Below are 15,604 nucleotides of genomic sequence, written 5' to 3'. Positions count from 1 at the left end.
CTTCAGTTTCCTTCCTTCCTGTCTTCCATAGTAACAAATGCCCAGTGTTAGGCTGGGCACATGGCTGCCTAGGATAAGGGCGTTTCCCAGCCTCCCTTGCAGCTACATAACTAAGCTTTGGTCAAGGAGAGGTAAGCAGAAATGTTTTGGGGTGGCTTCCTAGAAATAGTGGGAATATGCCCTTTACCTCTTCTTCTTCTGCCTGCTGGAATGTGGATGTGATGGCTGGAATAGGAGCAGCTGTCTTGTGTCATGAGGGAAGGGAGGTCAACTATTGGGGAGCAATAATATGGAAGGGGCCTCGGACCCGAGGAGAATGTGCTACAAAGCCACCTACCTGCCTAACCACCTACCTGTGAACTTTCACATAAGAGAAATAAGCTTCCATCTTGTTTAAGCTGCTGTTATTTGGGGTCTCTGTTACTCACAGTCAAACCTAATTGTCACTGGTACCCACACATGAAGTTCCATCTATCTATCCTATAACTGCAAATTTGTACCTTTTGACCATCTTCCTCCAATTCCCCTGCCTCCCACTTGCTGTCTCTGGCAACCACAAATCTGATCCCTCATTTTATGAGTTGTTTTTTTTTAAATTCCACATATAAGTGAGATCCTACAGTATTTGCCTTTCTCTGACTTATTTCACTTAGCTTAATGCCCTCCAGGTCCATCCACGTTGTTTCAAACGGCAGGATTTCCTTCATTTTATGGTTGAATAATACTCCATTGTATATATACACACACCAAAAATTTTTTTTTTTTAATTTTATTTATTTTTGGCTGCATTGGGTCTTCACTGCTGCACACGGGCTTTCTCTCGTTGCAGTTCCTCACACAGGAGCGAGCGGGGACTCCTCTTCGTTGTGGTGTACGGGCTTCTCATTGCGGTGGTTTCTCTTGTTGTGGAGCACGGGCTCCAGGTGCGTGGGCTTCAGTAGTTGTGGCTCGTGGGATCTAGAGTGCAGGCTCAGTAGTTGTGGTGCACAGGCTTAACTGCTCCGCGGCATGTGGGATCGTCCCGGACCAGGGATCGAACCCGTGTCCCCTCAACTGGCAGACAGATTCTTAACCACTGTGCCACCAGGGAAGCCCACACCAAAATTTCTTTATCCATTCATCTGTCAATGAACACTTAGGTTGTTCCCACATCTTGGCTATTGTAAATAGTGCTGCAATGAACATGGGGGTGTAGTTATCTCTGTGACAGGGTGTTTTTGTTTCCTTCAGATATATTCACAGAAGTGGAATTGCTGGATCATATGGTAGGTCTATTTTTATTTTTTATTTTTTTTTGGCCACGCTGCATGGCTTCTGGGATATTAGTTCCCAGACCAGGGACTGAACCCCTGCCCTCAGCAGTGAAAGCGTGACGTCCTAACCACTGGACCACCAGGGAATTCCCTATTTTTAGTTTTTTGAGGGATCTCCACACTGTTTTCCATAGTGGCTGCACCAATTTACATTCCCACCAACAGTGTACAAGGGTTCCAATTTCTCCACATCCTCACCAACATTTGTTATCTCATCTTTTTGATAATAGCCATGCTAATAGGCATGAGGTAATTAATATCTCATTGTGGTTTTGATTTGTATTTCCCTAATGACTAGTAATGTTGTACCACTAGTAATGTAGTATTGATACATTTTCTTGTACCTGTTGGCCATTCATATATCTTTTTTAAAAAATTAATTAATTAATTAATTAATTAATTTTTGGCTGCACTGGGTCTTTGTTGCTGCACCCAGGCTTTCTCTAGTTGTGGCGAGCGGGGGCTACTCTTTGTTGCGGTGCGCGGGCTTCTCATTGCGGTGGCTTCTCTTGTTGCAGAGCATGGGCTCTAGGCGTGTGGGCTTCAGTAGTTGTGGCACTCAGGCTCAGTAGTTGTGGCTCACGGGCTCTAGAGCGCAGGCTCAGTAGTTGTGGTGCACGGGCTTAGTTGCTCCGCGGCATGTGGGATCCTCCCGGACCAGGGCTCGAACCTGTGTCCCCTGCATTGGCAGGCAGATTCTTTTTTTTTTTTTAATTTTATTTTTATTTATTTATTTTTGGTTGCATTAAGTCTTCGTTGCTGCGCACAGGCTCTCTCTAGTTGTGGCGAGCGGGGGCTACTCTTTGTCGTGGTGCGCGGGTTTCTCATTGCGGTGGCTTCTCTTGTTGTGGAGCATGGGCTCCAGGTGTGTGGGCTTCAGTAGTTGTGGCACGTGGGCTCAGTAGTTGTGGCTCACGGGCTCTAGAGCGCAGGCTCAGCAGTTGTGGCGCACGGGCTTAGCTGCTCCGCAGCATGTGGGACCTTCCTGGACCAGGGCTCGAACCCGTGTCCCCTGCATTGGCAGGCAGATTCTTAACCACTGTGCCACCAGGGAAGTCCCGGCAGGCAGATTCTTAACCACTGCACTACCAGGGAAGCCCAGGCCTCCAATTCATATTAACGATGGGCCCCTTTGTGCCAGGGCAGAGCCAGGGCCGAGGCTGCAGCCTGGAGGAGGTGGGCAAGACCCCACTCACGGGATCTCAGAAGGGAGATGCATAACACACACACACGGGAGGGAGATGTTACAGCTGAGGGTGAGAACTGCGGACAAGGTTCCTCCCACAGGGTAGTCAGGAGGGGCCTCTTGAAGGAGGTGTCACATACCAGAGACCCAAGCATGGGGAAGATGGGAGTAGGCATAGGCCCGGGAGGATCACCCCCAGCAGGGAACACCTGGAGGGACTGGAAAGTGTCAAAGACCCCAGCGTGTCCCAGAACGGGGTGGGGGGGGCTGGGCACATCCCTGCTGCTCGCAGTGTCCTGGGTGGGAACCTGGTTGATTCCAAGTGCAGCAAGAAGTCACTGGGCAGCTTTAAGGAGAGTGACTTGACCTGACTTCTTTGTTTTGTTTTTGTTTTTAAATCACTACTACAAAAGTAGTAATAAAAAAAATTGCTCTGGCTGATTTGTTGAGAAGGGACCCTAGTTAGGAGCTGTGCAGGGAAGAGTTCACCCAGCAGGCCTGAGGCCACTCTTTAGAAACACCTGCTGGCAAGGTGGGCCCTTGGCTGGCATCCAGGAACTTGGATTTCTGGAGTGTGAGGTTGTGATGCATAATAAGAAACATGTATTTGGTGTCCATCCCCATTTCTGGCATAGACTCCTAAGACCCTTGGAATTTCCTAAGTGACAAGTGCAATACAAGTGTCTTGATAATTCATAGCCCCTTTCACCCACACCTGCGCTTGTTAATCAGGTGATTCTGGAAAGCCTCTCAGGATGTAGGGTGGTTGCCAGGGGAACCAACCAGATGATTAGAGGGTTGGGCCCTCTAACCTCCAGGAGGGGCTGAAGGTTGAATCCATCACCAATAGCCAATGAGACAAGAGAACTCAGAACGTGGACGCTCCCTGCCCACCAACCATGCATCTCCTTCACCTGGCTGTTCCTGAGTTATATCCTTTCATAATAAACCAGTAATCTAGTGAGTGAGTAAACAGGTTTCCTAAGTTCTGCAAGCAGCTCTAGCAAATTAATTGAACCCATGGTGCGGAGGGGTCGTGGGAACCTCTGATCTATACTAGTCTGTCAGAAGCATGGGTGACAACCCGGATCTGTGACTGGTGTCTGAAGTGGGGCCGATTGTGGGACTGAGCCCTTGACCTGTGGGATCAGATGCTACCTCCAAGGAGATAGGGTTAGAATTGAGTTCAACTTGGGGGCACGTGGTCAGAGTCCTGGAGAGCTGAGTGAATTGCACATACATTGCAGTGAGGGCTCCCTCCTCTCCCCAAGAACAGGGGCTCCCTGGCTTGGAGGTTTTTACAGTCAGTGTGGTTCACGCTGACACCTGCTTTCCTTCGGGGAGTCGGGAATTTGGAAAGTACAGGCAGAGGGCGCCTACATGAGCAGCCGCCAATAAACACCCTAGAGGCTGAGCCTCTATTGGGCGTCCCTGGTACAGGACACCTCACTCGGGGAATAAAGGGTGTCCTGAGTGACCCCCCTGGGAGAGGGCTCTGGGGGCCTGTGCCTGGTTCCCCCAGACTTCACCCCGTGAGCCTTTTCCCTTTGTTGACTGTGCTTTGTGTCCTTCACTGTAATACACCACAGCTGTGAGTACGACCACATGCTGGGTCCTGGGAGTCCTCCTGGAGATGCACGGAACCTGGGGATGGTCTAGGGGACCCCGACACAGACTGCTGCAGGCTTCCTGGAGACAGGCAGCAGCCTGGACCAGGGCTGTGAGCTTGAATTCAAAGGGTTGCAGCAGCTGCCTTCCAATTCCTGGCCCAGGGCAGCAACCCCCTGGGGGGTCACACATCGCTCCTTCAGCCCTTGTGATGACTATGTGAGTGCCGCATTCCCTGTACTAAATCCCTTTCTAAGTAACTGGAGTAGTTGGTTACGGACCCCAACAACCTAGAGACTCCACCTCCAGTCCCCGAGGTTTGCCTGGGGGCAGACAAGTTGGCACTGCCCACCTGCACCTTGTCCTAAATAGCATCTGGTAATCTCAGCTATTTATGCACGCAACGATGACAATAAAAAAGGTTCTCTCACATCCTCACTGCCCCCCTCGTTTTCTCTTGTGCCACCCGCCCTGGGTACCACTCCCATAATTTGACAAGCACCAGAATGAAACAGTGCCTTCAAATGAATGCCCCCCACACCTACCGTCAAGTCCAAGGACGTCCAAGAGCTCCGCCCAGACTTTCCACAGGGTTTCCACAAACATGTCCACTCCCAGCACGAACCTCTCGGTCAGCCTCGTCAGGAACTGCAGAAACGAGAAAGAGATCATTACCGACCCGGCCAAAGCTCCCTCCTGCCTAGTCCGGCCAAGCTTACACTTGGACGAGAAAACACAGCCGGCCGATGACGAAGGCCGTCCCAGGACTGGCCGAGTAGCCCAGGGGACTGACGGAGCTCGGGACTAACTGTCCAGGTGCCAAGAACCAAGCGAATCCAGACAAATCTCCCTCCTACGGGGGGAGGAATGCATCGGGGGAGCCGGGAGCTCTCTGCAAAGCTGCTCACTCCACCTCCGATTCCTCCCGGAGCCCTTCTAGGCCGACTCTTTTGTCAAAGACTCTGCCTGATTTCTCATTTTCAAACAGTGGGAGGCGCTGCAACCAACCTATTTCACCCAGAGGCCTGGACGCTGCTGCGTGGGAGCAACTCTGAAGGGCGAGAACTGTGGTTCTCACACTCGAGTCCCATCAGCATCTCCCTAGCGTGTGCAAACAGTAGAGACCCACGTCCATCCCGGCTTTAAGGACCCGGGGCTACTGAAGCTCTCCGAGGATGAACATGAGCTGCAGCTTCATTTCACTGTATTTTAAAAAAATATTTATCTTTCTGGCTGCGTTGGGTCTTAGTTGCGACACGTGGGATCTTTCGCTGTGGTGCCCGGGCTTAGTTGCCCCCACGGCCTGTGGGATCGAACCGGAGTCCCCTGCATTGCAAGACGGATTCTTAACCACTGGACCACCAGGGAAGTCCCATTTTGCTCTATTTTTTTAAAAAATAAGTGATATTCTCGGACTTCCCTGGCGGTCCAGTGGTCAGGACTCGGCGCTTTCACTGCTGAGGGCCCGGGTTCGATCCCTGGTCAGTGGACTAACATCCCACATGCCGTGCGGTGCGGCCAAATTAAAAAAAAAGTGATATTCTACCCTCATGGTATAAAGTCTCACTCCCCGCAACCCAAACCCCCTTCCGGTGGCTCCGCTGTTACCACTCGCTTGCGGATCCTCTCTTAGATGCACCGGGTGAAGAATGGCACAAATATTTCCCCCATAAACGGCAGCATATGTGTACAGTCCTGCCGTGTTTCTCATGGAACACTCTGCCTTGATTATTCAACTGCAGGCAGGACAGAGCGGCCTCATTCTTTGCAAAGATGGCACACCTGCAGCTGCTTACCCAATCCCCTATGGATGGGCACCTAGGTTATTCCCAGCTTCCCAGGGGGACCAGAGTGTTGCAAGGCTCACGTGTAGAGGTTAAATGCCTCGAAGTGAATTGGTTACAGCATTTAAAATTGGATACCCTGGTTGGAGCCATCCTCCAGGACAGAGGAAAGAGGAGTAGTGTTGCATCAGTGGCCAGGAGAGCAAAGGATGCCAGTAACCTCCGCGCTACTGCTGTCACTTGGCTAAGAGCATGCGGGGTTGGGAGCTTAACCGCCTGGGTTCAAGTCCCAGGTCTGCCCCTTATTTGCTGGGTGGCCATGGGTAGATTATATGTGTGCTATATACCAGGGCTCCAGCTGACAAGTGGAGTTATTAATAGTACCCATCGCAGCTGGCTGTTGTGAGTGTTAAATGAGATTTGTGTGAAATGCTTTGACGCACCCAACAGAGGTTCCAAATGTCTACTGACATCCGATTTTTTTTTAAAATTTTATTATTTATTTATTTATTTAGGCTGCACTGGGTCTTAGTTGAGGCATGCAGACTCTTTAGTTGCGGCATGCGTGCGGGATCTAGCTCCCTGACCAGGGATTGAACCCAGGCCCCCTCCATTGGGAGCGCGGAGTCTTACCCACTGGACCACCAGGGAAGTCCCCGATCTTCTAACAGAAGCTTTGGCCCCAAGACCCTTCTGCGAGGACATCATCCTTTTAGCCTTAAATTTCCTAGCTGCAAGCACCAAAGGGATTTGTAGATTTAAAGACCACGTGGCCATCAGCTGATGAATGAATAAGCCTGGCATATCCACACAATGGGATATTATTCGGCCATAAAAACGAATGACGTACTGACACATGCTTCGACAAGGATGAAACTTGAAAACCTTACCCTAAGGACAAGAAGCCAGATGCAAAAGACCCTAAATTGTGATTCCACGTATAGGAAATATCCAGAATAGGCAAATCCATAGAGACAGAAAGTAAATTAGCAGTTGCTAGGGGTTAGGGAGAGAGGTTGATAGCTAAAGGATTTCTCTTTGAGCAGATGAAAATGTTCCACTGTTGACTGTGGTGATGGTTACACAACCCTGTGAAGATACGAAAATTATATATGAAGGATATATTTTAAATGGATGAAATGTATGGTATGTGAATTATACCTCAATAAGCTGCTATTTAAAAACTGGAAGGGTACTAACATAACATTGTAAATCAACTGTACTCCTATCTAAAAAAAGTTTTTTTTAAACTGGAAGAGTAAAAAAAAAATAATGGAAGGGTTGACGTAAAAAAAAAAAAAAAAAGGAGGAAGCATGTGTGTCTGAGAGAAGAGAGGGTCACGTTCCCTCTCTTTGGTAGGCGTGGGTGGGTGAGGGGACTTCGGAGACTGTATCATCACCTGGAGAGAAGGCACACTGGTGTTGCTTTAGTTATAATTCTTTTTTGGTTAGAGATTTACTGACATATCACTTACAAACATACCATAAAGTTCCCGTTTTTAAAAGGCACGATTCACAGCTTTTTTTTAGAAATTCCCCATAATCTAACGTTAGAACATTTTCATCACCCCAAAAGGAGTCTTGTCCCCAACAGCAGTCGTCACTCCCCATTGCCTCCCACCCCCCAACCTAGGCAACCACTAATCTCCTTTCCATCTCCATGGATTTGCCTTTCCTGGACTTTCCATACCAGTGGAATCAGGCAATCCGTGACCTTTTGTGCCTGGCTCCTTGCACTCAAAATAACATCGTCAAGGTTCACCCGCGTCGCAGCATGAATCGGTACTTAATTCCTCTTTCTTGCCAAAGAGCATTCCCTGTCAGGGATCTACTGCGTTTTGTTTCTCCTGTCGTAATTCTTTAAAGTACGCGTGATTTGTACACGTTTGCCAATAGGTAGCAACTTGTACGTTTTGTTCAAGTGGAGGAAAGAGGAAAGAGCTCCACACCAAAAGCTACCAGGCTTTTCAAGGGCACCAGCTCTCCTAGAAAGGGTGTGAAGAAGTACTTATTTGGGGAGGAAGAGACAACAGCTGCTGCTGCTGTGACCCTCTCTGTGCCTCCACTTTCTCAGCTGTAAAATGGGACTAAGATGAGACAGCCATAAGAACCTGTAAAGGCCTCAGGACGTGGGAGCTGCTTAGGTTGCTTGTGTCAGACCCGAGGATTTGCTGGGTGGCAACCCAGCGCTCCCAGCAAGGACGGAGGTCCGGCCCTCTCTCCAAACGGAGCCATCCCCTTCCCACCTAACAAACGTCTTCAAGCAGGTGCTCAGAAACCCACAGGCCCAACCAGGGTCTGGCCTTGCTCAGAGGAAAGTCAGGCCCACCCTGGGGACCGGCCGGGGCAGGAGAGGGTGTTGCAGGGACAGACCCATCGTGGGCCTTTTGGACTGAGAGGTGGGAACCACACTCGCTCTCTGCCCCGGGGGCCTGGCACCACTCACTGTGGTTTCCCCTTGGGCAATGTGACTCCTTGGCTCCCTTGTCTGTGGGAAGACACAGGAGCCCTCAGGGGGTGCTGCGGGCTGCACTGTGTTCCTCCAAATCTCAGCGAGGGTGAAATGGGATCAATATGAGGGACCCTGATCCAACAGGACTGGTGGCCCTACAAGAAGGATGGGGACATAGACACACACAGAGGAAAGACCACGTGAGGACCACAGGGAGAAGCCGGCCATCTGCCAGCCAAGGAGAGAGGCCTCAGGAGAAACCAACCCTGCCAGCACCTCGATCTCAGGTTTCCAGCCTCCAGAACTGCCAGACGATACATTTCTGTGTGAGCTGCCCAGGCTGTGGTCCTTCCTCATGGTAGCCCTGCAGACTAAGATGGGGGTTCAGCGGAGCCCAGAGCCTGAAGCAGTTCACAGAAATCAGGTGAAAAGCTGAACCTACGGCACAGGTTGTATGTTTTCTACAACCTACAAAATATGGCCAATATCTTATAATAACTATCAGTGGAGTATAACCTGTAAGAATTGTGAATCACTATGTTGTACCCCTGAAATTTATATGATATTGTACAATTTGTATAATATTGTACATCAAGTATACCTCAATAAAAATTTTAATAATAAATAAAAAATTTAATAAAATTAAAACAAAACAAAACTTGGGAGTTCCGTGGTGGCCTAGTGGTTAGGATTCTGCGCTTTCACTGCAGAAGCCCAGGCTCAATCCCTGGTTGGGGAACTAGGGAACTAAGATCCCACATGTGCGCAGCAAGGCCAAAAAAATAAATAAATAAAAATGAAGAGAGAAAGAGAGAGAGACTTAAAAGACATATCAGTGAAATGCAAGTGTAGACTTTGTTTGGATCCCAATTCAAACAAAGCAGTTTTGCGTAAAGACGTTTTGAGTCGATCAGGGAAATTGGAAAATGGACTTGGGTTGGTTATTAAAGAATTGTCAGGGCTTCCCTGGTGGCGCAGTGGTTAAGAATCCGCCTGCCAAAGCAGGGAACACGGGTTTGAGCCCTGGTCCCGGAAGTTCCCACATGCCACGGAGCAACTAAGCCTGTGTGCCACAACTACTGAGTCTGCGCTCTAGACCTTGCGAGCCACAACTACTGAAGCCCGCAGGCCTAGAGCCCGTGCCCCGCAACAAGAGAAGCCACCGCAATGAGAAGCCCGCGCACCGCAACGAAGAGTAGCCCCCGCTCGCCGCAACTAGAGAAAAATCCGCACAGCAACGAAGACCCAATGCAGCCAATAAATAAATAAATAAATAATTTTTAAAAATAAATTAATTAAAAAAAAAAAAAGAATTGTCATGAGCTGCGACGATGGTACTATGGCTACGATCTTTGCAAAATGTTCACCTGTTAAAGACGCAGACCGAAGTATTCAAAAGTAAACCATTATGTCTTGGATTAGCTTTAAAATACTATGCCAGGCTTCAAAAACGTTTTCGATGGGGAGAGCAATGTAACAAAAATGGCAAAACTGAGTGATGGGTACAGGGGTTCATTATACATTTCTTTCCCCCTTTGTGTCTGTTGGACAATTTTCAGGATGAAAAGTTAAAACGAGGGAGATTCAGGTGAACCAACTCAGGAGGCCTGCGGCCGTGGCCGTGGCTATGGGAGAAAACACGATTACTCCAGCTCAGGCTTTCATCACCCTCCTCCTAAATCTGGAGGACGTCCCGCATCCTAAGCTCTCCTCAACCCTATCCTCCCCAGGCACGTGCAAACTGGCTCCCAGGAAATCAGGCTGTAAGGGCACATGTGTCTTCATGAGCAAGGTAGAGAAGGGGCGAGTTTCTGCAGTTCAGAGGTTGCCCAAGCATCTGAGGAACACAATGAGAGACAAAGGTTACGTGAACTGAAGGTGCTGGAACACACGTGCAGACCACCTGCACGAATGAATTACAAAGGGGAAAAGGCACCTCCAGGATGGAAGGCCTCAACTGAAGATCAAAGTCATGGGACAAGGCGACACCCTGTGCCCTGATGTGCTGCCCCAGCAAGGACACAAGACCCTCACCTAGAATTCCTGCTGGAATTGTAATTCCTCAGTCTAACCCTGAGGGTGCAATCAGGTAAGATGCATCAGGCGACAATTCAAAAGTCAACTGGCCTGTCCCAACCCCACCGAGATACCATGTCAGCCCCACTAAAGTGGCTACACTAAAAGAGACAACTATCAACAGATGAATGGAGAAAGATGTGGTTCACGGACACACACCACCCACACACACATGCCCCGGAATACTACTCGGCCATAAAGAAGAATGAAATTTTGCCATTTGCAACAGCTTGGATGGACCTGGAGCGTACTACGCTTAGTGAAATAAGTCAGACAGAGAAAGACAAAAACTGGGGCTTTCCTGGAGGGCCAGTGGTTGAGACTCCGCGCTTCCTGCCAAGCAGAAATAGAGACGTAGATGTAGAGAACAAATGTATGGATACCAAGGGGGAAAGGGGTGGGGTGGGAGGAACTGGGATTGACACATATACACTACTGATACTATCTACAAAACAGACAACTGATGGGAACATACTGTATAGCACAGGGAACTCTACTTAATGCCCTGTAGTGTCCTAAATGGAGGGGCTATGTGTATATGTATGGCTGATTCATTTTGCTGTGCAGTAGAAGCTAACACAACATTGTAAAGCAACTATACTCCAATCAAAATTAATTATAAAAAAAAAAAAAAAGACTCCGTGCTTCCACTGCAGGGGGTGCAAGTTCGATCCCTGGTCCAGGAACTAAGATCCTGCACGCCGGGCGGCTAAAAAGTTAAAAAGAAAGAAAGAAGGAAAGACAAATACTGTGTGATAACTGTTATATGTGGAATCTAAAAAATACAACAGTGAATATAACAAAAAAGAAGCAGACTCACAGATACAGAGAACAAACTAGTGGTCACCAGTGGGGAGAGGGAAGGGGGAGGGGCAAGATAGGGGTAGAGGTTTAAGAGGTACGAACTACTGTGTATAAAATACATAAGTTACAAGGATATACTGTACAGCACAGGGAATACAGCCAGTATTCTAAAATAACTATAAATGAAGTATAGTCCAAAAACATACTGAATCACTATGTTGTACACCTGAAACTAATATAATATTGCAAATCAACTATATTTCAATTAAAAAATAAATTAAATACAATGTATCCAAGGGGTGGGGGGAAGACAAGAACATGTGTTGGCGAGGATGGGGAGAAAGGAATCCTCATACACTGCTAGTGGGAACGTAAAATGGTACAGCTGTACAGAGGTCCCTTGAAATGTGAGAGCTGCCATATGACCCAGCAATTCCACTCCTAGGTACATACTCCGAAATACAGAAGACATACACTCACATAAAAACTTGCACATGAATGTTCAGAGCAGCACTATTCACAGAAGCCGAAAAGTGGGAACAACCCAAATGACCATCAACTGATAAATGGATAAATAAAAAGCCATAAGAAGGTATGAAATACTGACACAGGCTACAAAAGGGATGAACCTTAAAAACATGACGCTGAGTGAGAAAGAAGCCAGATGCAAAAGACCACACTGTATGATTCCATTTATAGGAAATGCGCAGAATAGGCAAGTCCATAAAGACAAAGAAGATGATGGGTTGTCAGGGGCTGGGGGAGGTGGGGTGACTGCTAATGAATATAGGGTTTCTTTGGAGGGGGGATGAAAACGTTCTAGAATTGACTGTGGTGATGGTTGCACAACCCTGTGAATATAATAAAAATCACTGAACTTTCAATGAATGAATTGTATAGTATCTGAATTACAGCTCAATAAAGCTACTAAAAAAAAAAAAGACATAAATGTCAGTCATAAAAGCCCCCCTTACCCCCAAATGGGTGAAGGGACTTTGACAGACTAAAGGGGACTAAAGAGACATGAAAACCAAATGCGATGAGCAATCGTTGATTGGGTGCTGGATTTTTTTTAAAAAGCTATAAAGGAAATGCAAATATGGGCTGTATATTACAAAATATTATTGTACTAAATTTAAGTTTTGGGGTGGAGGGGCCATGGTATTATGGTTTTGTAGGAGAAAGTGTCACGATGTCTGCAATTTACTTTCAAAAAAAGTGTGCGTATGTGTGTGCTTGTAGTGAAAAAGAAACAGTTTGGGGGGGGAAAATGGTGAACCCAGGTGGAGTTTCTAGTTGTCCCTTATTCAATTCTTTCAGCTTTTCAAAATAAAAAGGAAATATTATTTTGATTGTGGTGATGTTTTCAGGGGTATATCCATACGTCAAAATTTACCAACGTGTACACTTTTGTCCCACTTTAAATATATGCAGTCTATGTCGATTACAGCTCAATAAAGCTGTTAAAATGTTGGTGGGGAAAAAAATAGACTGGAAAGTGTCAAAGTTACTCTGCTCAAAATATTTTTCTTACAAAGCAAAAGAATGTAAGCCTCGGGGCTTCCTTGGTGGTGCAGTGGTTGAGAATCCGCCTGCCAATGCAGGGGACACGGGTTCAAGCCCTGGTCTGGGAAGATCCCACGTGCCGCGGAGCAACTGGGCCCGTGAGCCATAACTACTGAGCCTGTGTGTCTGGAGCCTGTGCTCCGCAACAAGAGAGGCCGTGATAGTGAGAGGCCCGCACACCGCGATGAAGAGTGGTCCCCGCTTGCCGCAACTAGAGAAGCCCTCACACAGAAACGAAGACCCAACACAGCCAAAAATAAATAAATAAATTAAAAAAAAAAAAAAGAAAAGAATGTAAGCCTCTTAAAAAAAAAAAAAAAGACCAACAGTTCAATAATGGCAAAGGAAAACAAAAAGCAGTTCCCAGAAAAGAAGACGCCAATGGATTCTGGAAAAGTGAAAAGACCATCTATCTCACAGTAAAATAATAAAACCAAAAAGTTTACTGACACTTCGTTGGAGAGGGTTTGGGAAGCAGCCCTCGCACGTATGATGGGAGTACAACTGGAAAACAATTCAGTAATGTCTCTCAGTACTAAAAAAGTATATGAACTGGAACTGTGGATAAAGGACACGGCAATCAAAACTAATTTATGCTGTCAGAGTCAGGAGAGGGGTTGTCTTGGGGCAGGGGGATTGCGACCATCCATTTCTAGATCTACATGCTGGTCACATGGGCGGGTTTGGTGTGTGACAATTCATTATGCTGTATAACTTATACAGAAAAGTGCACCAATTATATTTCAATTAAAAATTTTAAAACGCACAGATCCTTTGGCTCAGCAATTACATTTCTAACAATTTACAGATGAACTTGTCTAAGTGCACTCCAAAAAATTTATATAGAAGGGCCTTGACTGCAGCCAGGATTCAAGTGGCAAAAGACAGGAAACTAACAAAACACTGACCACCAGAAGTAGGTTGAATGACCGTACTGCCTTACACTAAATTACACCAGGCAAATCCTTCTTATATAAATATCTTCTACCATTTACTAAATGCTTATTAAGTGCCTGGTATTGTACAACCTGACTAATCACATTCAACCCTCCAATTTACCTCCTTTGCACAAATGAGACACACAGAGGTCAAGCAACCGGCCCAAGGTCACAGAGCTAGTGAGACGCAGAGCTGGGATTCGAACCCATGTCTGTTGGAGAGCAAGGCCCATGCTCCAAACCAGAAGAAGGTCAGGGGTTAATTTTAGACAAGTCCTAGATAGAACATGGAGTGTTTCATTAAATGCCCTCAAACTTCACAACCCATTAAGCAGGTCTGACTGGCTGAAAACTACGGTCGCTAGCAGATCCAGTTTTCTTTTAATTAAGATTAACAAAACAATCTCCCCCAGGCCTGGCCGGTCTAGGCTACACTTGGCAGGAAATATCAGGGCAGCCTCATTCTAGATGTCACAATGATTAGGGGAATCAGGAAGGGTCATGAGGCCGGAAGACCGGTGAGGGTACCAGTGTGGACCCCAGACCCACTGTGCCTGGGTTCAAATCCTGGCTCTTCACCACTCTGTGCCTCAGTTTCCCTATGTGTAAAATAGAAACATTAACAGTACCTACCTCATAGGCCTGTTCTAAGGATTAAGTGAGTTACTCTACCTATAAAAGGACTTAGAACATGGACCACTTATTTGCTAGAAGGGATGCTGCCCAGTTCATGAATTGCTGAATAAAACCAATTAGATCTTCTTTAAAAAGGCGCATTTGGGGACTTCCCTGGCGGTCCAGTGGTTAAGACTCTGTGTTTCCACTGCAGGGGGCTCAGGTACAATCCCTGGTCGATCCCTGGTCGGGGAACTAAGATCCTGCGTGCCGCTTGGCCAAAAAAAAAGGAAAAAAGGTGCATCCTAAACAAATAACAAATTAGTATTATTGTCATCTCAATTGAAGGCACAAAACTTCATTTACCACAAAACTGCAGTTCTGACCTCGAGATTCTCGGATTCTTTGCCAGAATACAGCTGTCTTATTGGCACCAACCCACATTTAAACTCTTAAGTATCTATTTTGTATTTCACGTCCGTGGACCTTATATTCTCAGATAGGACCGTCGGCCAAGACATGGGTTACGTGTGCTTATTCTCCTCAAAAAAAGTCAAGACTTCTTTTTGCTGTAAAAGAAATGATTTCTGCCTTCAAATGGCTCAGGCACATGGCAGGAGGGAGGTGAAGATTCACCCTTTACACTCAGGCAGACTGGATGGCCACCTTTCCGCACTCTGGTGTTTTTGTTTTCTCCCTCCGTGGCCACCTACAAAGAGATGCCGCCAGAACCCACACCCTCTACGGGGGCTCAGAACACCCATAGGAGATGGTGGTCAGAAGTTAGTTTTCCCAACAGATTAACTTGTATTTCATCTCATCCCATCAGAATATCCAGCCAATCTGATTTGGGCTTTAATGTTCTTTTCCTTCCCCTCCACCTCAAGCACCAGAAAACTTTTTTTAAACCCTGAAAGCCCTTTCAGCGGGGCTACGCAATGTTGATTTGCGCCTTGGCCACGATATAACTAACAACGGTAGCTCACACTGATTCCGCCATTACTCTGGGCCAAGAACGTACCAACGATTCATAATTACAAACTCATAACCAAGAGGATATTATCATTAGCCCCATTTAAGGAATAAAGAAACGGAGGCTCAAAAAAGGGAAGCCACTTGCCCAAAGCCATCCAGTAAGAGCTGGAACTTAAACCCCAACTTCCCTCCGCTCCAAAACCCCAGGACTGGCGCAGAGCAAAGGAATTAAGAGGACGAACAGTAAGGGCTGTACTCAAGGAACCGCCAGACCACAGGTAACTGTC

The 15,604-nt window shown here is 47.1% G+C and overlaps 1 protein-coding gene across 4 annotated transcripts in view; it reads right to left on the bottom strand.

Annotated features, from left to right (window-relative positions):
* BRI3BP (BRI3 binding protein) overlaps positions 1–15,604 on the bottom strand; it is a 108,959-nt gene that overhangs the window by 92,116 nt on the left and 1,239 nt on the right. For all 4 annotated transcript variants that reach the window (XM_082353235.1, XM_082353234.1, XM_082353233.1 and 1 more), the window contains exon 2: positions 4,653–4,755. In XM_082353235.1, the coding sequence (XP_082209361.1) occupies positions 4,653–4,755 (103 nt within the window). The remainder of the gene's footprint in view (positions 1–4,652; positions 4,756–15,604) is intronic.

Source organism: Balaenoptera borealis (assembly GCF_965194805.1).
Source record: "Balaenoptera borealis genome assembly, chromosome: 14".
NCBI classification, from domain to species: domain Eukaryota; kingdom Metazoa; phylum Chordata; class Mammalia; order Artiodactyla; family Balaenopteridae; genus Balaenoptera; species Balaenoptera borealis.
This window is presented reverse-complemented; position numbering and strand designations above follow the sequence as displayed.